The sequence below is a fragment of the Hyperoodon ampullatus genome, assembly GCF_949752795.1.
Source record: "Hyperoodon ampullatus genome assembly, chromosome: 18".
In the NCBI taxonomy this organism is placed as follows: Eukaryota; Metazoa; Chordata; class Mammalia; order Artiodactyla; family Ziphiidae; genus Hyperoodon; species Hyperoodon ampullatus.
In genome coordinates this window covers 55,519,772-55,545,385 of record NC_136931.1, presented here as the reverse complement: position 1 = coordinate 55,545,385, position 25,614 = coordinate 55,519,772, and the positions used below count along the sequence as shown (strand labels likewise).

The 25,614-nt window shown below is 58.0% G+C and overlaps 4 protein-coding genes across 4 annotated transcripts; 3 read left to right on the top strand and 1 right to left on the bottom strand.

Annotated features, from left to right (window-relative positions):
• Positions 1-3,540: 3,540 nt before the first annotated feature.
• On the top strand, positions 3,541-4,409 carry NTF4 (neurotrophin 4; the record flags this gene model as incomplete). The annotated part of the gene is made up of 1 exon (XM_079723688.1): positions 3,541-4,409. The coding sequence occupies one exon, from the start codon at positions 3,541-3,543 to the stop codon at positions 4,171-4,173; it is 633 nt and encodes a 210-aa protein (XP_079579814.1). The 3' UTR covers positions 4,174-4,409.
• Positions 4,410-6,148: 1,739 nt separating this feature from the next.
• Positions 6,149-8,751, top strand: SAXO3 (stabilizer of axonemal microtubules 3; the record flags this gene model as incomplete). Its single annotated transcript, XM_079723621.1, has 5 exons — positions 6,149-6,304; positions 6,590-6,790; positions 6,891-7,052; positions 7,766-7,893; positions 8,379-8,751. The coding sequence occupies 5 exons, from the start codon at positions 6,149-6,151 to the stop codon at positions 8,749-8,751; spliced, it is 1,020 nt and encodes a 339-aa protein (XP_079579747.1).
• A 1,144-nt stretch (positions 8,752-9,895) lies between these two features.
• Positions 9,896-10,779, top strand: LHB (luteinizing hormone subunit beta; the record flags this gene model as incomplete). Its single annotated transcript, XM_079724124.1, has 2 exons — positions 9,896-10,141; positions 10,408-10,779. 2 exons carry the CDS (start codon positions 9,896-9,898, stop codon positions 10,648-10,650), a joined length of 489 nt encoding a protein of 162 aa, XP_079580250.1. The 3' UTR covers positions 10,651-10,779.
• Positions 10,780-10,897: 118 nt separating this feature from the next.
• RUVBL2 (RuvB like AAA ATPase 2) lies at positions 10,898-24,888 on the bottom strand. The gene is made up of 15 exons (XM_079723381.1): positions 24,875-24,888; positions 21,828-21,878; positions 20,197-20,252; positions 19,744-19,885; positions 17,762-17,891; positions 17,543-17,609; positions 16,097-16,203; positions 15,918-16,011; positions 15,410-15,533; positions 14,975-15,069; positions 14,762-14,880; positions 12,119-12,238; positions 11,604-11,733; positions 11,122-11,236; positions 10,898-11,008 (listed from the first exon to the last, which is right to left on the bottom strand). The coding sequence occupies exons 4-15, from the start codon at positions 19,871-19,873 to the stop codon at positions 10,983-10,985; spliced, it is 1,257 nt and encodes a 418-aa protein (XP_079579507.1). The 5' UTR covers positions 19,874-19,885; positions 20,197-20,252; positions 21,828-21,878; positions 24,875-24,888; the 3' UTR covers positions 10,898-10,982.
• Between the last annotated feature and the right edge of the window lie 726 nt (positions 24,889-25,614).

Below are 25,614 nucleotides of genomic sequence, written 5' to 3'. Positions count from 1 at the left end.
ACACTTCTCTCCGAAATGGAGAGAAAGGCACTTTGGAAAAGAAACGGAGACAGACAGACCCCCTCACAGTGGCAGACACAGGGCAGAGTCTGGGAGGCAGGCACAGAGCCCAGCACGGGGACCCAAAGAGGAAGAGATACGTGCAGAGAGGACAGAGATACCCAAGGGGAGGAGGGAGAGCAGGAGCGAAGAGGGCAGCGGTCTGGGAGGGGGTCAGAGACAGGAGGGAGGACAAAGACCCATAGAAGGGGGAACAGACCAGAGAGGAGGGGCCAGAGATCCAGAGAAGAGAGAGGGACAGGGACCCAGACAGAGAGGAGAGGGATACAGAGAGAGGGGGAGGGAGACCCAAGGAGCGAGGGAGAGACGGAAACTGTCTCCCATTCCTCTTTGAAAACTCACCCCTACTACCCCGTCAGAGACTGAAAGTTGCATAAAGTTCCTCTGGTAGGGGGTGGGGCATGTTGGGTGCTTAGGGGTATGGGAAGCATGGCGAGGTCAGGGAAGTGACCTGAGTGGACACTCAAAAGACTGGGAAGCGCCCCTCCTCCACCCCAATAAACAACCGCAGCAGCCTTCTATGTGGCCTTGGCTCGGATGGGGAGAAGTGAGGGGAACACCCTAATCCGGGGACACCCTTCCCGCCACCTTGCCACGCTATATTTAGGCTGAGGGAGGGGTACGGGATGACCCCCCCTCCTCCACGAAGGCAGGTGTCGGCTTTCCTCCTGAAAATAGCTCCAGGGGAGGGGTGAGGCGTTAAGTCTGTCCCGGGACTCCAACTCCTGTCTGATCTCCGTCTGTCTTAAGGTCCCTCTTTCTCTGGGTCTCTGTCCCCCTTGTGGGGTTCTGTCCCCTTTTCTCAGCATGTCTGTCTCCTCTCTCTGCATCTGTGTCTTCTCTCTCTCTCTGGGTTTCTGTCTCCCTCTTTCTCTGGGAGTCTGTCCCCTTTTACTCTCCATTTTTGTGCCTTTCCCCCACCTCCCTTCATCTGTCACTATTCACTTTCTTTCTCTAAGCAGGTCATTCTGTTGCCAAATCACATCTTTGTCTATCTCCGGGTCCTGGAATACCTTGAGTTGCTCTTATCTGAACTCAGGACAAGACCCTCTCCCCAGTCCCCATCCAGGAAATTCCAGCAGAGAGGACTTATGTGGGAGAGACCTCCCCTCACCCAGCGTCTCCCCGGGGCCTCGGGCCTTATCACTCCCCGAGCCCAGCTGGTTAATGTCTGGCCTGGGGCTCCCGGGAGAGTTGGGGATGAGAGCGGAGGGTGGGAATCTGCCCGGGGATTGACACTTCACTGGCAGAAGAACGCAAAGGAATCTCAGGCCCAGACTCCTGGGTCTGAGGAAGAAGGGGCTGGGGGTCCAGACTCCTCTGAGTCTGAAGGAGGAGGGCGCTGCGCGGGCCCAGACTCCGGAGTCTGCGGGAGGAGGGGTCTGGGGGACCCGGACTCCTGGGTCTGAGGGAAGGAGGGGGGGGTGCTGGCGCCTGGCCTCCTGGGACTGAGGCGGGCGGAGGGCTGAGCTAGCCAGGCCGGGCTTCCAAGGTCTCGGCACGCGTGTGGAAGGCGGGATCCCCCGGCCCCTCCTCCGCCGTCGGGCGCCGCCCCGCCCCCGCCCCCGACCCGGGCCCTCGGGAGCTGGTGCCGCGAGGAGCCGGTGGGCGAGCGGGCGTCCCTGCAGCCAGCGAGCAGGAGGAGGAGCCGCTGCCGCGCCAGGGGCAGCCGGGGGAGCCGAGGAGTGCGCCCCAGGTAAGAGCCGCCGCCGCGCCTCCTCCCCCGGGATTCCGGCGTCCGGGTCGCCCTGCCCCCGGGTAGGGAGGGACGGGGGCGGGGCCGGCGGGGGCGGGGCCTGGCGGAGGAAACTGAGGCAGGAGGTCAGTGTCTCAGAGGGACAGCCCGTGACCCCCAGCGGGGTCTCAGGAGTCCGGACCCCCTGGCTAAACCTTCTCCGGGAGGGAGGGCCGGGGAGTCCGTATATCTGAGTACCTGGGAAGGAGCTTGAACTCCAAAACTCCAGGGTCTGAAGGAGGAGGGCACCGGGGGTCCGGACTCCTGGGTTTGAAGGAAGAGGGATTTGGGGACCTGGACTCCCGCATCTGAGGGAGGGAGCTGGGGACCTGAGTTCCTGAAAGAGGAGGCAGCTGGGGCCGGGGCTCTTGGGTCTGAGTGAGGAGGGGGCGAGAGCCTGTTCTCCTAAGGGAGGGGGCAGCTAGGGCCCAAGACTCCAGATCTGAGGCAGGAGGCAGCTGGAAACCTACACTCCGGGTTCTGGTTGGGTCAACATGTGCCCCTCTTCACAATTCCCCCTTCCCATTTCCCCATCGCCCAGCCAGGGCAGGCGGCCACGCCAGGTATGTGCAATAGAAGTCTTGGACGGGCCCTGGCCTGTCCTCTGAGGAGAGAACATTCCAGGAAGCAGCCTCCGGGACCCGGGGCTTCTTAAGTGTGGGCCCTCAGACACCCGGGTGTCCAGGCCAGCCCTGCGCCCGCCCTGTCTGAGAGATGAATGGGCTGAGGAGGATGTGATCTTTTCCAGCCTCCTTCATCCTCAGCGTCTCCCCTCCCCTCTCCTCCCCCCATCTGCTTTCCACCCAGGAGCCATCACCTGGGCAGGGCAGGGGCCTCTAGCAGGGGGATGCAGCCTTGACTCTTGGTCCCTTACACTTTAAAAGGAACACTGAGAAGGGGAGTGTTCAGGCCCCCGCCTCCACCTGCCTCTATAACCTACCTGTTCCCTTCCTCCGCTAGGTGGTTGCCCCCTCCCTCTCCTGAGATGTCAGGAAGGAGGGGGCCACCTGCGTCCCCCACAGGGGCCCCCCGGAGCCTGGGGGCCCCCAACCCCGGAGCTCGGAGGCGGAGGAGGTGCTGACAGGTCTGGTAACCACCCACTTCTTCTCAGTCCTCTCCAGGCCATCCTGTCCCAGAATCCACAGGCTTCCAGAATGTTCTAGAGAAACTGCAATATGCACAACCCTGCCAGTGTCTCCCAGCCCTGGGCCAATTTCATGGACAGGGAGACTGAAGCCCCACCTGAGAGGAAGTGTCTTGCCTTCACAGTGGCAGTTTTAAGCTGAACTTGGGTCTCCCTAGGATTCCAGGACATGACCTTTCTCAGAATTTTGGAAACTCAAACCTCCTCCAGGCTGCAGGGCTTAGGGTTCCTTGGGGTTGTAGAGGCAGGATGGCACAGTGGAGTTGCTGGGACAGGGTTCAAGTTCCACTTCCGGCATTTGCTGGCTGTGTGACCTGGTGCAAGTCACTAACCTCTCTGAGCCTGTATTTCCCCATTTGACTGTATTTCCCCATTTGTTGGCTATTAATAGTAATAATAGTAGACTAATTATGATTAATCTAGAAGTTGGGCATTATCGAAGTCCTAGAATATAGGGTCCCCCAAAGTTCTAGAACAAGTGCCAGAACCGCCTCCCTGTGGTTCTGGCACACAGAAGTTCCCATCGGCCCCCCCACCACTAAGTTATTATCCTTCACTCTAATTCCAGCTTCCTTCTCTCTATCCTCAGGTGCTCAGCGAGATGCTCCCCCACCCCTCAGGCTCCCTCCCCATCCTCCTACTTTTCCTCCTCCCCAGTGTCCCAATGGAGCCCCACGCCTCATCCTCACCCCTGCCCCCATTTCTAGTCCCCGAGTGGGACCTCTTGTCCCCCCGAGTAGCCCTGTCGAGGGGTACCCCCGCTGGGCCCCCTCTGCTCTTCCTGCTGGAGGCTGGAGCCTTTGGGGAGCCAGCTGGCAGCCCGGCCAACCGCAGTCGGCGGGGGGTGAGTGAGACAGCACCAGCGAGTCGCCGCGGAGAGCTGGCTGTGTGTGATGCAGTCAGCGGCTGGGTGACAGACCGCCGGACTGCTGTGGACCTGCGTGGGCGCGAGGTGGAGGTGCTGGGCGAGGTGCCTGCGGCTGGCGGCAATCCCCTTCGCCAGTACTTCTTTGAAACCCGCTGCAAGGCTGACAGCGCTGGGGAAGGTGGCCCCGGTGGGGGTGGAGGAGGCTGCCGGGGTGTGGACCGGAGGCACTGGGTGTCTGAGTGTAAGGCCAAGCAGTCCTACGTGCGGGCATTGACTACCGATGCCCAGGGCCGTGTGGGCTGGCGATGGATTCGAATTGACACTGCCTGTGTCTGCACCCTCCTCAGCCGGACTGGCCGGGCCTGAGGCCCTTGACCGGGAACTGGGCAGGTAGAGGAAGAAGAGAGCTGGATGCTGAAAGACCTCAGGGGTGGCCTGGCTGCTCTAGGCCTCAGTTTGGGAACCCGTCAAATGGTCACAAAAATCACAGCTCTCTGATTTTGAGAGCTCAATCTGGGCAAGAAAGACAGATGATGAAACCAAATGGGGTTCTGAAGGATGAATAGGAGTTCTCTTGGATGAACTTGAGGGTAATAATGATGATGATGATGATAGCCAATATTTTCTGAGTGCCTACTGTTTATGAACTCTAATACACAACTTGTCAGATCAACTCTGGTGGATTTGACCATTGGAGGCCCTCAGCTTCTAAGTTGCTGACCATGCGATCTCAGAGGACATCACCTTGCCCACCCTGGAGAGAGTGACAAGCAGGGGATGTGTCAAGAAGTGTGTGTGGGAGCATAAAAACTGGAACATGTAGGCAACTAGTTGGGAGCTGGGGTTCGAATGAGAAAACTTACTTAGTCAGATAGGGCAAGTGTTGGCTTAGATATTCTGTTTTGAGGTAGTGAGCTACCTATCACAGCAGGAGCACAAGCAAGTTTGAATGACAGGAGGTCAGGATGCTTAAGAGTTTGGCTTTGGTGGGGAGTTGGAATCAGGTTTCTACCCCTCTTCCCTGTCCCAACCTTTACCCTATACTAGTAAAGAAATAGACCTTACCATTGTCCAGCTTGAGTAGAGCATGAGGTTTTGACCAACTGGCCTGCCCCCTGGCTGGGATCAGGGGTGATTTGGACCCTGATCAGCCTAGAGTGAGCCAGGAAAATCCAGCAGGAGAAGCGGCACCAGAAGCCTGAATGAGGGGGTCAGTGGCACCCTGGGCCAGGCTGCAGAAGGCAGCCTCAGTTTTCCCTGTCTGAAGAACGGGTTGGTGGGATGAGATAATGGGGGCTGAGGAGGCAGAGGCTTTGCCCAAAAGGGCTTTAAAGTGAGGAAGTGACAAGAGAAGTCAGGGATAGACCCCACACCCTCAGGACACCCCTTCATATATTACCATTCCATAGCCGCATGCAAACACAGACACACACTTTTGCCCTTGTTTCTACATCTCTGTGTTCTGGGTCTGTGGTTCCCGCTCTCTTTTCTGCCGCCTCCTTTGCTGTCTCTGTGTCTAAATTCCTGTCCCATCATCTCTGGGTCAGTAGCTCTCTTTCTGTCCCTGTTTCTCACTCACTGTCTCACCCATTCCTGTGTGTGTTTCTTTCTCATTCAGCAAAGCTCTTTCCACCCCCCCCCCCTTTATTGCTAAGTATTTCCCCGTGGGTCCCTCCCTCTTCTCGTACCCCCATACCCAGGTGGAAGTTTTCAACCAAATCAAAGGCAGGCAGGACAGGAGAAGCCAAAGCTGATGCTGAGTCCTTCAGCACACACAAGGAGGGAGGGAGAGCCCTGGGGAAGTCTGGAAGTCGTTACCCAGCCCCTCACCCCTGCCCTCTGCTGCCGAGGTGGGCTGTCCTGGCAGAAGGAGGAGGTGGCCAAGAGGGCCGGGACCCTATAGGAAAGGGGGATGTTTCTCATGGCTTCCCTGATGCGCTGGGTAGCTCTGCCCTCCTCTCCCTCTGTTCCTCTATTTTTGGGTATCTGACCACCCCCCACCCCAGGTCTCTGTCCCCCTCTCTCTGCTGCCCCCTCTCTGGGTCTCAAACTCTCTGAACTCTGGACTTCTATTGCTCTCCCCCGCACTTTCTGCCTTCCTCTCCCTCTGGGTCTCCGTCCCCACCCCCCCATTTCTCTGAGTTTTTGTGCCCCTCTTGGTGTCTCTGTACTCCCCTCTCAATATCCTCCTCCCTCCTGCCTCCTGGAGTCTTTCTCACTCCATCCATCTGCACGCCCGCAGGCCCTTCATTGGCTGGGTTTAGGGTGGGAGGGTTCTGTCACCCGGGGCAACAGCAACAACAAGCCGGCTCCTGCTAGGCTACAGGGCGGGGGTGGGACCATGGCGGGTCGGACCCTAGCTCGGCGCTACGGTCCCCCACGGTCCCCCATCTCTGGGACCGAGGTGCCTGGATCCCAGCCCAGCTGGCATCTCACCAGCAGTGGCGTCGCCCACCACTTTATCCCGCCCGTGCCCTTTCCCCCGCCCACTGTGCAGGTGAGAGGACCCTAGGATCTTAGCCAAGAGGAGACTGGGGGCCCAGACTGAAGGAGGGGCCTGGGGATCCAGACACCTGCTGAGAGAAAAGGGGATTCCGGGCTTAGAGTCCTGTCTGACAGAAGGAGGAGGGTTCCGGGGACTCGGTCTGAGAGAGGAGGGGTCAGGGAACCTGGATGCCTGGAACGGGCGGTAGGAAGGGGCTGGGGACTGACTGGGAAGGATCAGGGCTTGCGGACGAGACTCCTGAGTCCCTTTAGCTGACGTCCTGCACCTTCTCCTCAGTCCACGGTCGCGGAGCCCCTGCCCCCGGCCGCAAAGCAGGATTTGAATATTTGGGCTTTCGACGAGGTCACCAGCAGATGGGAGACAACCTCGGGCTCAGCTCACGTGCCCAAGACCCACGGCGGGCCCTACGCGCAGCCCAAGGCCCCAGAACCTGCCGACCGCACGCAGATTGTGGGGATCAAGGATGTAGCGGAAAAAGTAAGGTTCTGGGATGCCCAGGTCCGCGGGAGACAGGGCTGGGGACCGCACTGGAGTCCCGTGCGCCCTCATGTTGTTTCCCCGCGTCGTCTTCTTGCAGCTCAGACACCGCGGCTGGCGCCTCCCTCTGATCACAAAGCATCAGTGCAGTGAGACGAGGGCGCAGTACACCGGCTGGCCCAGCCTGGACCGGGGCGCCACCTCCTTCATCGGGCCCCAGCCCCTGGAGCTTGCGGACCACAACCGAGGGGGCCCTTCCCAGGTAGCGGAGAAAACCGCAGTGGCAGGATCTGGCAGAGCTTTGAGACCCTGGGGCGGGGTCTGAGGGAATTTTGAGTCTGGGGTCTAAAGAGTGGGACAGAATCTGGAGGTTACATTGAGTGGGGAAGGGGCTTAGGCCTTTTGGGGCGGAGCCAGGAGGAGGAGGGGACTGGAAGCCCGAAATCCCAGCTCTGAGGCTGGGGCCACAGCTAGTACATCCTGGGGCGGGCCTAGGAGGCGGTTCTGAGGCTGCGGGCTGAGCTAGGTAGCCTAATGTACGTGTGGGCGGAGCTTGAATATTCTGAGGCCGCTCTGGGGCGGAAGGCGGGGCTGGCTTCCCGTGGTAGGGTGGTGTAAGGAGTAATAGTCGCCCGAGGCGCCGCTGAATTCCAGGGGCGGGACCGAGAAGGTTTGAATCTAGGGGAGGAGCAGGGAAGGTTTTTTAGTGACTGGGTGCTTGGCTTTGTGTCCGATGACGGGCAGAAAGTATTTGGATTTTGGAGGTGAGGCTAGTAAGGGTTCTGATTTGGGTAGCGAAGCTGAAGTGCACTGGCGTGCAACTGGCCAGGAAGGATTCTGATTCTGGGGGCGGGTGTCGGCCTGGTTCAGAGGCGCTGTTGAGGCCGAAGGAAGAGGAATTCCGTCTGGGACACAGGGCATGAGAAAGGGTCTGAAACCTTTCTTGCTCATCCCTCCTCCCGCGATCCTCCTCAGGCTCTGATCCCCTGGACGAAGAACCCCGAGCTGGCCGGCCGGCCTTTCACTATTTCTGACCAGGGCATCCTGGACCGCCATCAGCTCTATCTGACCACTTCGGCCCGGGACTTCCAGGCCTATTCGAAGTGAGCCTGGATCCTCCCTTGGCACCGCCCCCCTGCACAGCCCCCGCATAGGCTGGTGGGACGCCGAGCCCCCCGGTGTTGGCTCCCCGTCTCTGACTCAGTAGTCTCGGCCTTCAGCTCCTGCACGCGCAATAATCAGAAGTTCAGATCCAGCCCCTACCTTTTTTAGCGCCCTGGTATACTTAGTGTCAACTCTCAGGAACAGGAAGCCTGCAAACGGCCCAAGAAGGAGTTCTGGATCTGGGGACGTGGCCCTGAGGGTCTAGGGCGGGCTCCTTTGGTATTTGAGTCCCCCAGATAACTCTTTTCCGAGGATGCGAAAAGTCCCAGGTTCCAGGCCCTTAAATACCTCGAGGACCCAGGAATCCAGGCTAGGACTCCCCAGTCCCATGCTTCCTAAAGCGTCCCTGACTCCTACAAATGTGTCCTCGAGGATCTATCTAGCTGTGCCCTTCCCATCGTGCCTCCACCCCAATCCCCGACAGGAAGGAGTTGTCAGGCTACCCTCGCAAGGACTCGATGACCTCCTGGAGCTTCGGGGAGACGCCCCAGGCCTGGGGCCCCGGCCCGAAGCAGCCGCCCGGTCCGTGCTCCTCTCGGCCACTCCGGCCGCCGAAAATCCGCGTGCCCCGCGCCCGTCCGGTGATGCCAGTCGTGCCGCACCGCGGGGCGCTGTCTCTGGCTCAAGAATCCTACAGCCCCCCGCTGCACCCACTCCGCCGGCTCGACCGTTTCTGCCCGCTGGAGCTGCCCTGGGGCGGCCCCCACTGGAAACCCGAGTCAGGCATCTACAGCGTGCCGCAAGCCTACAGCACCGAGAACTTCAACTACGGCAGCTTAAAGCCGGCGCTGGTCTGAGCCAGACGGGCCAGCCCCGCCCTGGACACGCCCCCCAAGCGGGGGCGGTGCCGAGCCTGGAAGACTGGGACTAGGGGTACACTGGGTGGGGCTAAGACGGGCAGAGCTTGGACCGTGGGCGGGGCCAATCTAACACGTCCACTCGATCGCGGGGGCGGGACTGAGCCTGGAAAATGTACCTCGGGGCTGTGGGCTAGAGGGTGGGACACATCTTCTTCTCAGTCGACGACAGAGTTAAATAGCCTAAACCACGCTCTTTGCTGGGTTCAGTTCCGGCATCCTGGTTTCTGGGGACCTGAGTGTGGGGCAGGTGGGATTCCCGCTGAACCCCTGGTGGAGGGACGGCGCGTCTGGGTGGACCCCCCCACCTCTGGTGACAGAATCCAACATCGAAGCCACCCCCCTCCTAAGAAGTCGGACTCAGTCTGCTGCAGGTGGAGCAGGGTTGAGGCTTCAGCCTATCACCACTGGAGGATTGTCAGAGGGGCGGTGCTCCAGCCTCTGGCGGGCTCCCCTCAGGATGGGTAGAGGGGGGCCCACAAGGCAAGGGGCACAGCTGCGGCCTCCTATACCCTATTTCTTGTGCTCCCACCACGGCCTCCCTAGCGCCTGGGGACTGAGTCTGTGAAGTCCGCTTCACCTTGGGCGTCTTCTGCTTCTTGGCGCGGAAGCCACTCAGGGAGTGGGGGGAGGGGGGCGCCACTGGGCCATTCCTGCATCTCCCTGACCTTGTCTGCCTCTCGCCCCCGGGGAGATTAGTGTCCAGGTTACCCCACCATGCTGCCGCCCCCAGTGGCCTTGCCGCCCCCACAGCCCGCAGCTATAAGACCAGGTAAACGCGGCAGGGGAGACACCGAGGATGGAGATGCTCCAGGTAAGACCGCAGGGCCCCTGGGCCCCTTGTGACTACATCCAGGCCACGGCTGGAAGGAAGAGGGAGAGTCCTGTGACCTGGCAAAGGAGGCCTCTTTCTAGAAGGGTGTGGAGAGCCAGCAAGCTTCCTGGCAGGAGGAGGGAAGCAGCTGGTGCAGGGCCTGAGGGTGGGTATCTGAGGTGCTGGGGTGTCTGGGGTCCCTGGGTATGGGGATGGGAGATTCTTGAATGGAAGACGTCAGGCAGAGGAGCTGGGTCCCTGAACGTGTGTATGCGGGGCCGGGGGGTGGGTGGTAAGGACCCGGGGCGGAGGGCTCAGGCTGGCCCTGAGGCACTGGCCTTGTCCCAGGGGCTGCTGCTGTGGCTGCTGCTGAGCGTGGCCGGGGTGTGGGCACCCAGGGGGCCACTGCGGCCGCTGTGCCGGCCCATCAACGCCACCCTGGCCGCTGAGAACGAGGCCTGCCCTGTCTGCATCACCTTCACCACCAGCATCTGTGCCGGCTACTGCCCCAGCATGGTGAGCTGCCGGGGGTGGGTGGGTGCTACCACCTCAGCTCCAGGTGGATTACTCAGGGCCAGGCCCACAGAAGACAGGAAGTGGCCCCGGGGGTAGAAGGGTGGCCCGCCACCCGGGGCAGGGGCTGGGCGTGTGGGAGGGAGAGCACAGACGGTCCTCTGGACACCCGAGTCTGGGATCTGTAGGGTGCAGTGAGGGAGCTCGGGGGAGGGCTTGGCCCCAAGTAGACACCCAAGCACCCCCCCCACCAACCCCGTCACCTCCAGGTTCGGGTGCTGCCGGCTGCCCTGCCGCCTGTGCCCCAGCCAGTGTGCACCTACCGCGAGCTGCGCTTTGCCTCCATCCGGCTCCCCGGCTGCCCGCCTGGTGTGGACCCAATGGTCTCCTTCCCCGTGGCCCTCAGCTGTCACTGCGGGCCCTGCCGCCTCAGCAGCTCTGACTGTGGGGGTCCCAGAGCCCAGCCCTTGGCCTGCGACCGCTCCCCTCGCCCAGGCCTCCTCTTCCTCTAAGGATCCCCACCCCAACCTCTCATGCCCACCTCAACCTCCCATGCCCACCCCAACCTCCCATGCCCACCTCAACCTCCCATGCCCACCTCAACCTCCCATGCCCACCTCAACTCCTGGAGCCAGCAGACGCTCCTCCCCATGCCTCCTAATAAAGACTTCTCAAACTGCACTCTGGGGGTGTCTTTCTGGGGTCTCAGGGTGTGTGTGCCTGTGTACGCGCACACGCACACACAACACACACAATAGGTCCAGTTTCAGAACCATTTAATACAAAGTCACAGTGTCAGAACTCTCGTAGAAAATGAGGAAGCGGGGGTGAAGGTGATATCAGCTCAGGAGGTGTCCATGGTTTCACCTTCTGTTGGGAGAAGGAAGGCCACGTGGTCAGTGTGGCCCCGAGGGCAGGGCCTGAGCTCTCCAGGCCGGGCTCCCTCCTCCCTCTCTAGGGCAGGCAGGGAGGGGGACACTCACTGAGCTCATTGAAGAGGAAGGCGTCTTGGTACTCCTTCATGTACTGCGTGGAGCGCGACTCATCCAGGAAGAGCGAGTAGACCCGCTTGATGTCATCCACCTGCACCTCGGTGCCCTGATAGGGGACGTGAGACCTCAGTGGGGCCCCTCTCAGGAGGCGGGTCAGGGTGAGGACTCTGGGGCCAGGTCACCTGGATTCAAATCCTGCCGTGGCCACCTCGTGGCTGTGGGCCCCACCTCCCCACCCCTCAGTTTCTTCACCTGTAAAATGGACTTAACGGCATCAACTTGCAGCCAATAGATATTTACTCAGCACCTCCCGTGTGTCAGGCTGGGAGCCACAGAAATTAACTCGAGAGACCAAAGTCCCCTGCCTTTGAAAAATTGGGTTCTGGGACTAAATGCAACTGCCCAGGGAAAGCCCTGGGGGTAGCATGTCCTCCACCTGCTCATCTGACCCCTGGGCAGACGCAGCCGCTGACCTTGCGTTTCCGGCACACCAGGCTGGCGGCCGTGATGAGCTGGATGGCGTAGCGCAGCGAGGTCTCCAGCCCAATGCGGGTCAGCACTGTGTAGGCGTCCTCACTCATCTCCACGTCTTCCTCCTCACACCTGCGGGCAGGGGGCGTAGGTGGCATTCAGCCAGGGCCCTGGCGCTGCTGGACCTCCCGGGGTACACGTGGAGTCCACGTCCTCAGAAGCACAGAAGAGCCACCGAGGCACAGGCTGGGCCCAAACCTTGGGCCTCCTGAGCCTCCCCCTTCCAGGGCTCTTTCCACAAGGTCAGTCACCGGCACAGCCCCTCCCTTCTCCAAAGAGCACGCCCCATCATAGGCCACTGCTTGGATGCCCAGCCCAGTCCTGCTTCTGGCAGGCCCAGTGACCTCCCCCTCAGACCTCAGTGTCGCCACGTGTCAAACAGGGTGGACACCAGCCCTGCCTCTCAGGCCTGCAGCCTGGTCCTGCCCCGGAAGGCCAGGGGGCCCCCCACCCGCACCGGATGCGGAGGATCTGCTTTGTGTCTTTCTCGCTGTAGGGAGAGGTTGAGACGATAAGCAGGCGGTCCAGCAGGTCAATGGGGATGCCGTGGGGGCTCTGGTAGCTGGTGCCCCGGATCCTGGGGAGGAGGGGGAAGGGAGGCTGTCAGGGTGATGCCCTTAGAACCTGGCTCTCCATTCCCTCAACTCAGAACACCCCACCCCTACCAACCCCCTCGGCCACAGCCCGCTCACCAGACCAAATACGGGTTAGCCTTCAGCTCCGGGCTGGTGTCACTGCCCGACGGCGCAGCCACCCCGTGACTGCATCAATCCCCCTGCAGCTGAGCTGGTTTTAGCTAGATATCTGTGTCCGGGATTACTGGATCAAGGTCCCACTCCTCTGCTTGACACAGAGCTCCACAAGGGAAGCAACTGTGCCGGTCCTGTCCCCGGCGGCACCCGGCCCAGCACAAGGCCTGGCACGTGGTGCTAGGAAACAGCAGATTCCCATTATTCATGGTAGCTGCGTTCTACCAAGTGGAGGCAAACACTCAGTTAGCAAACACAGGGGTAGCCTCTGGTCACCAGTTTTGGCAACCAGCCAATAGACAGCCTGGTTTCAGGTTAAAGACACCTTATTCAATATATATCATTGACTTATTCATGCTGAACTCATAGCCAATAGTGCTTGAACTCGTGCCTGAAGGAAGCTCATCTAACACATGTGTTTTCTCCGTACGGCACATCCCTGCCTTCTTGTGCTTAGCGACGCTGGACAGCTGGGGGCCATTTTAAACAGCAAAATTACCAGGAACAAAAAGCATACAATGTGACAAATGTGGCAGTAAACAGATCAGGAAAAGGACACTTATTTACAGCATGTGAACTGAAACTAGGAGGCAAGGCACTGCCTGTTTTGACCCTCGTCTGGACTGTCTGCCATGGGCGATTCCATTTTTTCCTGCTCTGCACACGTTTGTGAATGACCGCCAAAGTGTGATGGATACCAATCTGGGGGCTACAAATCAACTGCAGCGAGGAAGCGGACCCACGAATACGGAACCTGCAGAGGAGTGACTGCATTTGTTGCCCCTCACAGGAGACACCCCTGTTCCCACAGCCTGATCTGCAGCTGCTACGAACATGCTCTCAGCTGGTCTCGTCCAACCCTGTCATCTGGATACCAAATTCTGGCCCTGCCACCTTTTACGTGTGACCTTGGACAAGTTACCAGGCCTTGCCGTCCCCATCTTTAAAATGGGGCTGAGGGAATTCCCTGGTGGTCCGGGTGGTTAGGACTCCGCGCTTCCATTGCAGGGGGCACGGGTTTGATCCTTGATTGGGGCACTAAGATCCTGCAAGCTGTGATCCATGGCCAAAAAAAATAATAAAAAAAACATAAAGCAGGGCTGAGACAACATTACCTCCCGAGCTTCTTTTGAGGGGGGCAAGCAGTTCATCCTGGAAAAGGGCCAAGCACAGAGCCAAGGACGACCTGCCTGCTGCCCCTGGTAGCCATGCCCCTGTCTTCCCTGCACTACAGCTGGCACATGGCTGCTGCCCTGGAGGTGCTGGTCCCTGGGCTACCGTTCAGCCAGGTGCTGCCATACACCTGAGCAGCCCTGGGTAATGGGTCCAGGTGGCCATGCTGGGTGCAGCCTTTGGGCCCCAGCCTCTTGCAAGCTCTCTGCCCTCCACTTCCTTCTCCCTTCCTGTGGACTCTTGAAATGTAGATGGGGTGGGAAGAGCCAGCAAGGAGGACATGGCACAGCAACACCCTAGGGCAGAGGTTCCCAAGCTTTATGGCGTCTGGTACCCTTCATGTCTCAGGAATTTTTCCATGGTATCCTTAGGTCAAGAGAAATACTAAGCTTCGTTCCCTTTATTTCTATTAAGCAGTTAGGTGTAAGCAACTCAATTGTAGTAGTTTCTGCAGCGTCCAAAACATGTCACTGTGCATCCCTTAAAACCTTAAAACACCCCACAGGGGCTTTCCTGGTGGCGCAGTGGTTAAGAATCTGCCTGCCAATGCAGTGGACATGGGTTCAAGCCCTGGTCCGGGAAGATCCCGCATGCTGCGGAGCAACTAAGCCCATGCACCACAACTACTGAGCCTGTGTTCTAGAGCCTGGCTCCACAACTACTGAGCCCGCACGCCTAAAGCCCATGCTCTGCAACAAGAGAAGCCACCATAATGAAAAGCCCGCGCACCGCAACTAAGAGTTACTCCTGCTCGCCGCAACTAGAGAAAGCCTGCGCACAGCAACGAAGACCCAGTGCAGCCAAAAATTAAAAAAAACAAAAACAAAAACAAAAAAACATCCCACAGCACTCCTGTGTTCTCTGCAGTACCCTGGGGTGCCTTGGCACACAGTTTGGGAACTGGAGCTCTAAGGGCTACTGGAATAAGAAAACAGAAAGAACATGGCACCTGGACTTCCTTGTGGGGCAGAGCTGCCCACCAGCCCTGACTGGCCACCTACTTTTGTTTGAGGGGAAAGTACACTGTCTTGTCTGGGCCACAAAGCCTGGGGATAGCCAAGCCCACCCCTCCCTAGCGAGGTGCTCACCAAACGTGCCCTGATTACCCAGTGGCCGTTTCCACCACCCAGAGGTCCCCGTTCTCCCCAGCGGCCTCTGAGGGGCCGGCAGTGGCTCACCGGGTGATGCCGCGGTTGGTGGCCATGATGAGGACAGGCGCCATGTCACTCTCCAGGGCCCGGTTGAGGAAGGAGAAGCTCTCAATGTCCAGCATGTGGACCTCGTCGATAAATAGCACCTGGGGGCCAGGGGGGCGGGTGTCAAACCCTCCTCCTGTGCCCCCTCTTCTCCCCCACCGCAACGTCACCTGCCCTGGCCGTCCTGGTACTCACACCGGGGATGATCTCCGCCTTGCCCTCCTCCCGCCACTCGGCCACCTTGGCATTGATCTGCTCGCGGACTTCTGACTTGATCTCCCCTGTGTCACCTGAGGGAGGCGGGGTGTCAGAGACAAGACAGGAATCCAGGGCCGGAGGGTGGACCAAGATGCAGAAGGATGGGACGCCGGGGACAGAGGGAAGAGAGACCAAGCCCCTGGAGTGGCAGCACGACGGGGGGGCCGGGGAGTCGGAGATGTCCCAGGGAGGCAACACGGGGAGAGACGCAGCACAGTCACAGAGGGAGAAGAACAGGAGTTGGCGAACAGGGATGGAGGAGGGGAGGAAAAGCCGTGGTCACGGGGGGGCCGTACTGGTGGACGGGAGAGGGGGGGTGCCAGGCCCCCCGGGGCTGGGGGGCGGGCGGGGGGGACGGCGGCTGCGCCTCACCTGAGAAGAGGGCCAGGAAGCCCTGGGTGCGGGAGTTGATGACGTCAATCTCGTGCAGGGACACCGTGTGCACCACCTCCTTGCGTTTCTGGAGCTCCCCGTCTGGGCACTGCACGAACTTGGTCTATGGGGCCGGGGTGGGGTTCGGTGTGGACAAGGGCAGAAAAGAGCATGAAGGGGGGCCCGAGGGGCCGTCTGGGGGAGACTGGGGCTCCCTGGAATGGCACTAAGAATCCAGATGGGAGTCACCCAGAAACCCCAGGCCCAAGGGGTAGTCAAGACCAGGGCAGTCAACAGCACTGAAGGATATGGGGGTTCCTGGAGGAACCATGAGCCAAGTGCCAAGCGGAGGGGCCCCAGCTGTCCTAGAGGGTACAGGGAAGAACCAGGAGTACCAGGGACATGGGGTTGTGGTGACAGGAGGATCCAGACCCTGTGGGCCCTGGAGTGATGGAGGAGAGAGAAACATCCTGGGGCCTGACCGAGGGGACCTGGAGCCCTGGCCCACCTGGGAGCCCATGGCGTCATAGTCTCGAGCGCGTGTGAACGAGCGTCCCAGCTTGGAGATCTTGCCCGTGGCCTTGTCGATGGTGATCACATCCCTGCAGGGGATGAAGGGTGCGGGTGAGGAAAGGAAGGGCCAGAGGTCCCCTACCCTGACCGCCTGGTGCGGCCCCCACTGCTCACCCTGCCTGGACCTTGTCCTTGGTCAGGGACTCGATCATCTTAGTGCCCAGGTCGTATATGGTCTCCATCTCTGTGGTCTTGAGGGTCAGCTTGCCCACCTTGGAGCCCTGAGGGGTGACATGCCAGGCAAGGGGCTCAGAGACGGGCCGGATGTCTCCCTAACACAGCTTCAGAACAAGCACGACATGGGGCAGCTTTGGGGGCTTGACAAAGATATCCACTGTCACAACTGCGGTGACAGCTTCTTGGGTGCATGTGTGTCAAAGCCTAACATCCTGTAAACCTTCAAGGGCGTGGCTTATTGGTTGTCAATTGCACATTAATAAAGCTATTATTAAAAATCCAGTAAAGGGCTTCCCTGGTGGCGCAGTGGTTGAGAGTCCGCCTGCCGATGCAGGGGACACGGGTTCGCGCCCCGGTCTGGGAGGATCCCACATGCCGCGGAGCAGCTGGACCCGTGAGCCATGGCCGCTGAGCTTGCGCGTCCGGAGCCTGTGCTCCGCAACGGGAGAGGCCACAGCAGTGAGAGGGCTGCGTACCGCAAAAAAAAAAAAAAAAAAAAAAAATCCAGTAAAGAAACAAACAAAAACCTAAAAGACAAAATCTGTAAAAACAACAGGGACCTGAGGTCTCACAGAATGGCCAAAGGGGTCCCACTGTAACACTCCTTTTTTATACCCAAATGACAGGCGGTTTTTGTCGCGATCACAAACCCAGAAGAACTCAGCTAAACACAACTACGAAAACAAAAAATGCCACACCCCTCCCCACGAGATAAGCTAAGAAAACAAAATGCCACGCCACTCCTCACAAGATAAACAGTCACCAAGCCTGGGCTTTTCCCAGCATATTGGAGTCCCTCCTGTTTCCTGGAATTGTTTCCACAGTGAGGTGTTCCCTTTGTAGGGACAGGTGGCAGCATAAGAGGACTGGGATTGGGGAGGGAGGGAGTTAAAGGGAGTTTTGGTTGTTCATTTTTTTTTTTTTCTCTTTCTTTTTTTTTTTTTTTTTTGTGGTACGCGGGCCCCTCACTGTTGTGGCCTCTCCCGTTGCGGAGCATAGGCTCTGGACGCGCAGGCTCAGCGGCCATGGCTCACGGGCCCAGCTGCTCCACGGAATGTGGGATCTTCCTGGACCGGGGCATGAACCCATGTCCCCTGCATCGGCAGGTGGACTCTCAACCACTGCGCCACCAGGGAAGCCCGGTTGTTCATTTTTAAAGGGAAGATGTATCCACGGATTTCTTCTGTAATCAAAATCTAATTTAAAGAACTATCTGGGGAATAGCTTTCCCTATATTTAAAGATTCTCCTACCATGTTTTTAAAATTCAAAATTTAATTGCAATAGATGAGACTAATTTAGGAGGCTGTTTATAGGTGTTACAGGTGCAAGTTGACCTCCACCCTCCAGCCCTGGGGGGAGCCTAGACTCAGAGCAGACTCACCGTCCCTGTTGCTGGCCGATCAATCTGGATCTCCACCACCTCCCCTTCGATAATCTCGGTCTCCTCCCTGGGCAGAGAACAGATCTAAGGAGACAGCCCGAGGCCTGGGCCCTCAGGAATTGCCAACTCCCGTGAGCCCTTGGGTGCAGGATGAGCTGGCAGGGCTGGGGAGGGGGGACGTCCCAAGGCCTCTGGGACAAGGCATCACCCCCTGCTTACTTGATGCGCACACCGATGGAGCGCCGGAAGGCCTGTGTCAGCGCCTCTGTTTTGCTCATCTCCAGGGAGAAGATCTCACTGCCGGCGATGGCTGTGAACGGGGTGTCAGGGCCCAGGGCCTGTGCCATGCCTGGGAAGGAGGGGAGGCAGCCTGGGTAGGTGGGGGCAGCCCTGGCACCAGGTCCCCAACACCCGCTCTGTGGCAAACCAGCTCTTCTCCCTCCTCAGGCAGGAGAGCAGGAGAGAGGGGCAGGGTGCTGAGGGGCAGACAAGGAGACGCAGAGAAGGCAGGGGACGGAGGGCCGCGTGGGGAAGCCCTGGATCAGAACCCCGCGCTGCCCAGAGGGCAAACCTTATGACTCTGTAATCTTGCCAAGCCTGCCTCCCAACCTCTAAGAGCTGTTTAGCCTCAGGGCTTGGGGGTGATGAGCAGGGGTAGAGGCAAGGGGCTGAAATTGAAGGTAAGAGAGTCAGACTGCGTAGGTTCGAATCCCGGCTTCAGTGCTTAGCACCGGGTGACCTTGAGAAGTCTGCTCCCCAAGCCAGTTTGCCCCTCTGTGTAATAGGACCGATAACATGACAAGCACTGGCACGGGATGGCACCCTGCATAGGAGCGATTACGAGGGCAGGCAGGGATACACTGGTGCTCAACCGTGACTCCGTCACATGGTCTGGAACCAGCATAGGGACGGGCCTCCTCCATGGCTTGGGGCCTGGAGCTGACTGGTGGACAGCGGGGCCATTCCTGGCATCACTCCAAGCGCTGAGCCCCTCTGCCAGCTCCCCTTCCTGAGGGCTCTGCCCAGCTCTGAGCCAAGTCCCCCGGACAGGAAGTCACCGAACCCTCCTGAGCAGTGTGAGCTGGGAACTCTCCTTGGTCCCCTTTACAGATGTGAGTCACACTCTGTGCCTGGGTGTCCTGCTCGCTACCGTCTGTCCAGGAGACTCCCAGACATCCTATAAGTCTTAGTTCAGGCTCTGACTCACCTGGGAAGTCTCTCCTGACAACTGCCACCCCGTTTTCTCTCCCCACCACCCCTCATCGGAGGTAGAAGCCTCCTCTGTTCATCACCCTGGATGGGACTGTGTCCACGAACATCTCCCCCAGGCCGGAAGCTTCTTAAAGTCAGGACTTTGGTCTTAATCATCTTAGTGTCCGCAGTGTCTGGTCCAGGGCCTGGCACACCAGGGTACCCGAATGAGTGCTACTTTATCTTAACTGCAGACCTAGCTGTTACCTTGATTCTCACTGCCTGGCCCCACAGTCAAGGCACAAAGGTGGGAATGAGTGGGAAGAGAGGAGAGTCCAGGAAAGCTTCAACGAGGAAAAGATGCCTGGGTAGGGTTTTGAAGGATGAATAGGAGCTCAACAAGGATGAGGGACAGTTGTGAGTAAAAAGATCTTAAATCACTAATGCATTGCAAAAGAGACTGCTGGCTGTCTATGCAATGCCCATCCTTCCCATCTTCCTTCGTTCCAGAACCCCCATTTTATTAGGGTAGCAGTGATCCCAATTAAAATATTAAAATAAGTTTTAATGTCTCACTACTCTCTTGTGCAGCAGAGTGTAGCCATTAAGTTCTAGTCAATAAAATATAAGCAAGAGTGTGTGGGAGTCCCAAGACAGCTGCTTAAAGGGAGCTACCTCTAGGAGGTACACCCTCATTGCAATTCCTCTTTCTCCTTCTTCCCATATGGAGTATGGGTGGGATGGCTGGAGCGTAGGCCATCTTCTTGCAACATGAGGTGACCCTGACATGGAAGCAAGTGATGTGGAGGCAGGAAGGTAGGAGCCTTCACCGTTCAACAAGGCTGAATTGGCCTACATTCAGATTATTCTATGGGAGAGAATAAACCCATAGTGTTTAAGGCACTGCCATTTTGAGCTGTCTGTTAGACGTGGCTGAACCTGACCCTGACTTACACGGGAAGGATCATCTGGCAAGGCCAGAAGAGATCCTGCCCTGAGAGGTGTCTTACCCATGGCGATGGCCGTCTTCCCAGTACCCGGCTGGCCGGCAATGAGAACCGCCCGGCCGGCGATCTTCCCTTCCCGGATCATCTCCAGCACCACGCCAGCTGCCCTCCGGGCTGCCAGCTGGCCCACCATGCCCTGGGAAGCCTGGGGGTGGGAGGTGACAGAGCACACAAGGTGACTTCCTCCTGGGCTACTACTGCATTTCTACCACCTCCAGGCTGATGAGATCAAATAGGACATGTTGGCTGGGACTTCAGAAAAAAGCCAAAAAAGCCTTTTCCACTCCCATTTTTTAAAGACCGATAAAACTGCACATGCGGCTGAATTTTATAAATACAGTGCAGACAAAGGTCTGGAAGATCACAACGCAGTCCCCATACTCCCCACAGCCCTGGGTCCCCTATGCCCGAGGCCCCCATGGAGCAGCCTTCCCACCCCGGCCCCCTGGGCTCTACCTGCCGTGGCTCCAAGGCATCGTCTAGCCCCAGCCCCCGGATATGTGAGTGAGCGCCTGTGGGCGGGGAAAGAACCAGAAGACACAGTTACCAGCCAGCTCCTGTCGATGTGTGGCCTGTGGGGCTTCCCCGCCGAGCCCTGGTTTCCTCCTCAGTCACAAGAGCACCAGGATTCCCCACCTCACTGGGAGGATGGCCGGACATGGTAAATGCTCAGTAAATAAGAGTGGCTCTTAGGCTACGTGGTGGCCTGAGTGACCTCCCAGGTTCTAATCTCATTCTATGAAACTCTGAGAATAAGAGTCTCAGCTATTATCACCCTGGATCATGGCCAGGGCTCAATAATCGCCCCCAGGCCCTCACTGACATGGAGGCGGGGAGGAGTTCAGAGAGGTTAGGTCCCTTGCCTAAGACCACACGGCCAGTGAGAGGTGAAGACGCAGGATTCCAGCGCTTTACACTAGACCAGGGCTGGGCAAACTACAGCCTGTGGGTGGGCACTTGTTTTTGTAAATAAAGTTTTATTGGCACGCAGCCATGTCCATTCGCTCACATACCATCTGGGGGTGCTCTCGCACTGCTGCAGCAGAATTGATTACTTTCAACAGAGAAGATTTACCATCTGGCACTTTAAGGAAAGATGTGGCAACCCCTGTGCTGGACAGTAGGCACGCTGAGGGCAGGGACTGGGTGCAGCTAGAGTCTCCTGGGTCCTCAGCTCCCAGCACAGCTGGCCCTTGATAGCTAAGTGCTTTACCTTATTGTATCTTATGTCAACTGAGGAGGTGAACTACTCTCCCACCATTTTGCAAGTAAGGAAACTGAGGCACAGAAAGCAACTAGCCCCTCACTACGTGGCTCAGAAGTGGCACCCAGCAGCGTGCTTCCAGAGCCCAGGTTCATAGCCAGGAGCCCTTTACTGCCTCTTCTGGAAGCTCTGAATGAATGAATGAATGAATGTGAACAAATAAGTGTAGTCTCCTCCTTGCAAGTAAGGCTCTTTGCAAAGGCTGCACCCTGCTGTTGCCACTACACCCCAACTTCCTGGTCCCGGGTGAGCTGGGACCAGGGGCTTGACTGCTCTGAGTCTTGGTCACCTCAGCTAAAAATGGGATGACAGTCACAAGAGGCGCCTTGTGGGGCTACTGTACGGATTCAAGGGATGCAAAATCATATTCAATGGTTATCTGTGGAGCATCTGGTCTGCCAGGGCCTGTGCTGGGGACACCGCTAGGAAGGAGACAGACCAGGTCCCTGCCCGCACAGAGATGGTGCGTGTGCTTGGGGTTTGGGACAGTCAGTGCAGGGCCAACCCCAGTCAGCACCCAGCAAATATCCACTTTCACGATTTCCAAGCAGGATGCTGGGGCATCAGGGAGCCCCACCAGGGAAGCCAAGCCAGCAGCAGTACTGCCTGGGGTTGAGGCCTGGCATGGTCCACCCCACCCCCGCCCCCAGCCATCTGACCTGCTCTGGAACTCAGGATCCTCCCTCCTTAGACAGGGGGGACGGGGGATGGTGGGATGGTGTGCAGGCCGACTCCCTCTTGGGGGTCCTGGGTAAGCTGGCTCTGTCAGGGGTGCAGGGGGCAGGCAGGGGCTAGGTCCTATTCCTGATCCACGCTCACTCACCGATACGCTCAATCCTCGTCACGTCGCGGATCTCTGGGACCTTGGTTGTGGCTGTCTGGGGTTGGAGGAAGATGCATCAGTAAGAGCCTTTGCGGTCCCAGCTTTCAACAACCCCTCCTCTGTCCCTCCTGCCCGCCTCCCACAAGACAGTCCTTTCCACTCCTCCCCACAGGCAGGCTGGCGTCCCAAACACCAGATCCTCCTCAGTTGTCACCCACTAGGGCTGGTGGGTTGACCCCATTACGCTGTCAGTCCCAGGAAGCCAAGGACTGTGTCTGTCTCATTCACAGCCCCGTCCCCAGGGCCAGGCCCATGTTTGGTGCCCAGGAGTTATTTGCTGAAGGAAGAAGTCCTCCCCGTCCCCCAGAGCTGCGAGGACAGATGCAGAGTGGGCATTAACTTGGACGTCTTCTGGCCCCCGCTGATCTCCCAGCCCCCCTTGCGCCTCGCTGCCCCAGCTCTCTGTCACTAGGCCTTTGCATGTGCAGGTCCCTGGTCTGGCCTGCTCTCCCCACCCCGCTCACTGAATCAGATCAAGCGTCACTCATTAAGGGAGGCCCGCCCTGACCTCAGCCCCTGCCCGGCTAGTTCTAGGGTCTCTGGATGTCCGGACAGAAGGAAGGGCCTCTTTTGGGAGTCTGATCTCAAACTCACAAGGTAGACTGTTGGATCAATGTTCTTGGCTCCAATGGATGTGAGTCCCATGAAGGGCATAGCCCACATCTCGCTGGTCTCCCTTGGGGCTCAATGTTTGGAGTTTGAATGAATGACGCCCTGAAGTGCTGAGCTCACTCAACAAGCAGGTACTGAGGTCTCCTGTGTCCCTAGCTTTCCAAAGAGCAAAGTCAGACATTATCCCTTCTCACGTGGGGGAGAGAGATGAGTAAACACCGCCTGGGACAATTCAAGAACCGAATGGAGATCCACTCAGATATTCATGGCAGTGCTATTTATAACCAAGAGGTGGAAAAAACCCAAAACATCCATCAACGGATAGATAAACAAAATATGGGGTAGCCATAAAAAGGAATATTATTTAGCCATAAAAAGGGATGAAGGGCCTTCCCTGGTGGCGCAGTGGTTAAGAATACGCCCGCCAATGCAGGAGACATGGGTCTGAGCCCTGGTCCGGGAAGATCCCACATGTCGCGGAGCAACTAAGCCTGTGCACCACAACTACTGAGCCTGTGCTCTAGAGCCTGCGAGCCACAACTACTGAGCTCGCGTGCCACAACTACTGAAGCCCGTGCGCCTAGAGCCCGTGTTCTGCAACAAGAGGAGCCACCGCAATGAGAAGCCCGCGCATCACAACGAAGAGTAGCCCCCGCTCACCGCAACTAAAGAAAGCCCACGCACAGCAATGAAGACCCAACGCAGCATACAATTCTTAAAAAAAAAAAAAAGACCCAACGCAGCCAAAAATAAATAAATAAATGTATATAAATAAGTAAATAAATTTTTTTTTTAAAAAGGGATGAAGTTCTGATCCACGCTACAACATGGATGAACCTTGAAAACATTATGCTGAGTGAAAGAAGCCAGACACAAAAGGTCACATGTTGTATGATTCCGTTTACATGAAATGTCCAGAATAGATATATCTAGAGACACAAAGTAGATTAGAGGTTGCCTGGGGTGAATAAAGAAAGGGAGGCCTAAGAAGCCAGCACGCTGACCCAGCTCCTTGGCCACCTGCCCTCAACCCTCTTCCTCCTCACAGGTCTCCTAACCAGAATGAGAGGAGATGCAGGCATCCAGATCCAGGAAAACCCTCCTCTCTCTGGAACCAAGAGTCCAGACTTCCTGACCATGGCATGGTCACAAGCCCCCTCCCTTGCTGTGTGTGACCTCTCCCACTTACTCTTCCTCATAGGAGGTTGGTCACTGCCCCAAAACCCCTATCAGAAGATTGAGAACATACTCTCACCCACCCCTATATAGCCTATCAGACTGTACTCGAGACAAAAAATAGACATTGGTCCAGGAATCCCAACCCTCAGCAATCCCAACATAAACAGACCTGCGTCCTACAAAACCTTTCCCTTCACCATAAGCCTTTCCTACCCCGTGCTGCCTCCTGATCCCATGGAAACAAAACTCAGCTCCTACCATCCCCTCATACTCCCAATACTTCATCCACACCCATGCGAACTGGGTCTCAGGAGTGTGGCCACTGCCCTTTCCTCCTCCGCTTCCCCATCCACCCCCTTTGCCATGACAACAGAAACAGACTCACATGTCGCCCCTCAGGCACCAGTTAACTCTCATCCCGATCCTAGCCCCATCTTGACTGGGGTCACCATGGGAACCGAGGCATCTGGAAGCCATGTCCAACCCCCAAGCTAAGGCTACATCCCTTCTTCATTCAGATTTTTCTCAGAAAAGTACTAGGTGCCTGGCCCACTGTACCTGGTCTCTCCTTTATGGAGTTCACATGCATACATTCAAGTGAGCATCCACTTTGGGCATGTCCTGATGAAATGCTGGGAATATGAAAATGGCTAAAACAATCCCATGACAAGTTCCTAAGCCTCTGTGCTCCCGGTCCTTTCCGCTCTCTACTGACACCCTCTGGGTTCTCAACACTCTCTCTTTTGGCTCAAGACTCAATAAGCAACTCCACGATCTGAAGCGCATAGGGCAGGTCCCCGCCTGTGTTTCTCCCTTGTACTCAGGTACTATTCACACCATCAACAACCCAAGACTGCTGGATGGCTTGGAGCCCAAGACACTACCACCCTCATCAGACTTTAAGGCAAAGGACTGGAGAACTGGCCACTAGTTGCGCCCAGAGGATTGGAAGTTGTAGTAAGATGATGGAGTCAGATTTGACCACTGAGACCGTAAATATTCACTTGAACCCAGGATGCCGGTATACTAGTCCCTTCTTTTTTCCTCCCTCAGATCCAGAAGCCCGGGCCCCCAGCTCCCTCCTTCCTCAGAACCAGGAGTCCAGGCCCCCAGCCTCCTCTCCGCTAAGATCCAAGAGTCGCCGTCCAGCCCCCTCCTCCCTGAGACTCCTCAGCCCTCCGCACGCCGACACTCACCACGGTTGCCATGATGCTCACCAACCGCCAATATCCTAGCGGAAACGGAAACGCGCTAGGAACGAGGCGTTCTGGCCCCTCTAGGCTGCCAGGTCCTCCAAATATCTCGGTGGTTCTCCTGGTGGGGCGCGACGTCACTTTTCAGGCCCCGCCCATCCAGGCTGCTCTGGAAGATGAGTTCCCAGAGCTCCTGAGTCCATTCCCCACGCCTCGTGGCTCCTCCTCCTTTTACCCAGGCCTCCTTACTAAGGCCGATTGCAAAATTCTGAACACTCCTTCGGGAAACCACACGTCCCTCACGCTTCCTTTCCTCCTTATCCACCGTCTTCCCTCCCCCGCCAATTTTGGGGCCTCTAGCTTCGGATTGACAGAGCTGAAGGCCAATCATCTAGCGCAGCGACGAGCCCCGCCCACTGGAGCTCGCACGAACAGCCAAGGCGGGGGCGGGGCTGAGCGAACCCTGCACTGTTCACCAATGAGAGACGCGGGAGCCCCGCCCCCGGGCGCAGACCAATGGCGCTGGCCGGGGGGCGGGCACCGCCTCCTGGTGGCCGCAAGGTTTCACTGCAGGAACTCCCACTGGGCTCAGTGACGCTGCGGCCGCCTCCGGCCCCGGTCCGAGCGCTCCAGGCGGTGGTGCGGTCGTGCAATAGGAAGCCGAGGGTGGTGCAAGCTTCCCGTCGGGCACCAGCTACCTGGCCCAGCGCCCTGCCCAGTACATTCCTCAGACACCTCTGGGG

Coding starts and splice junctions, on each gene's coding strand:
- RUVBL2 (XM_079723381.1), bottom strand. CDS start 19,873: ATGGTGGGCCAGCTGGCAGCCCGGAGGGCAGCTGGCGTGGTGCTGGAG. Junction 16,204..17,542: donor ATCGGCCAGCAACAGGGACG/GTGAGTCTGCTC, acceptor GTCACCCCTCAG/GGCTCCAAGGTGGGCAAGCT. Junction 15,070..15,409: donor CTTCCTGGCCCTCTTCTCAG/GTGAGGCGCAGC, acceptor CGCCTCCCTCAG/GTGACACAGGGGAGATCAAG.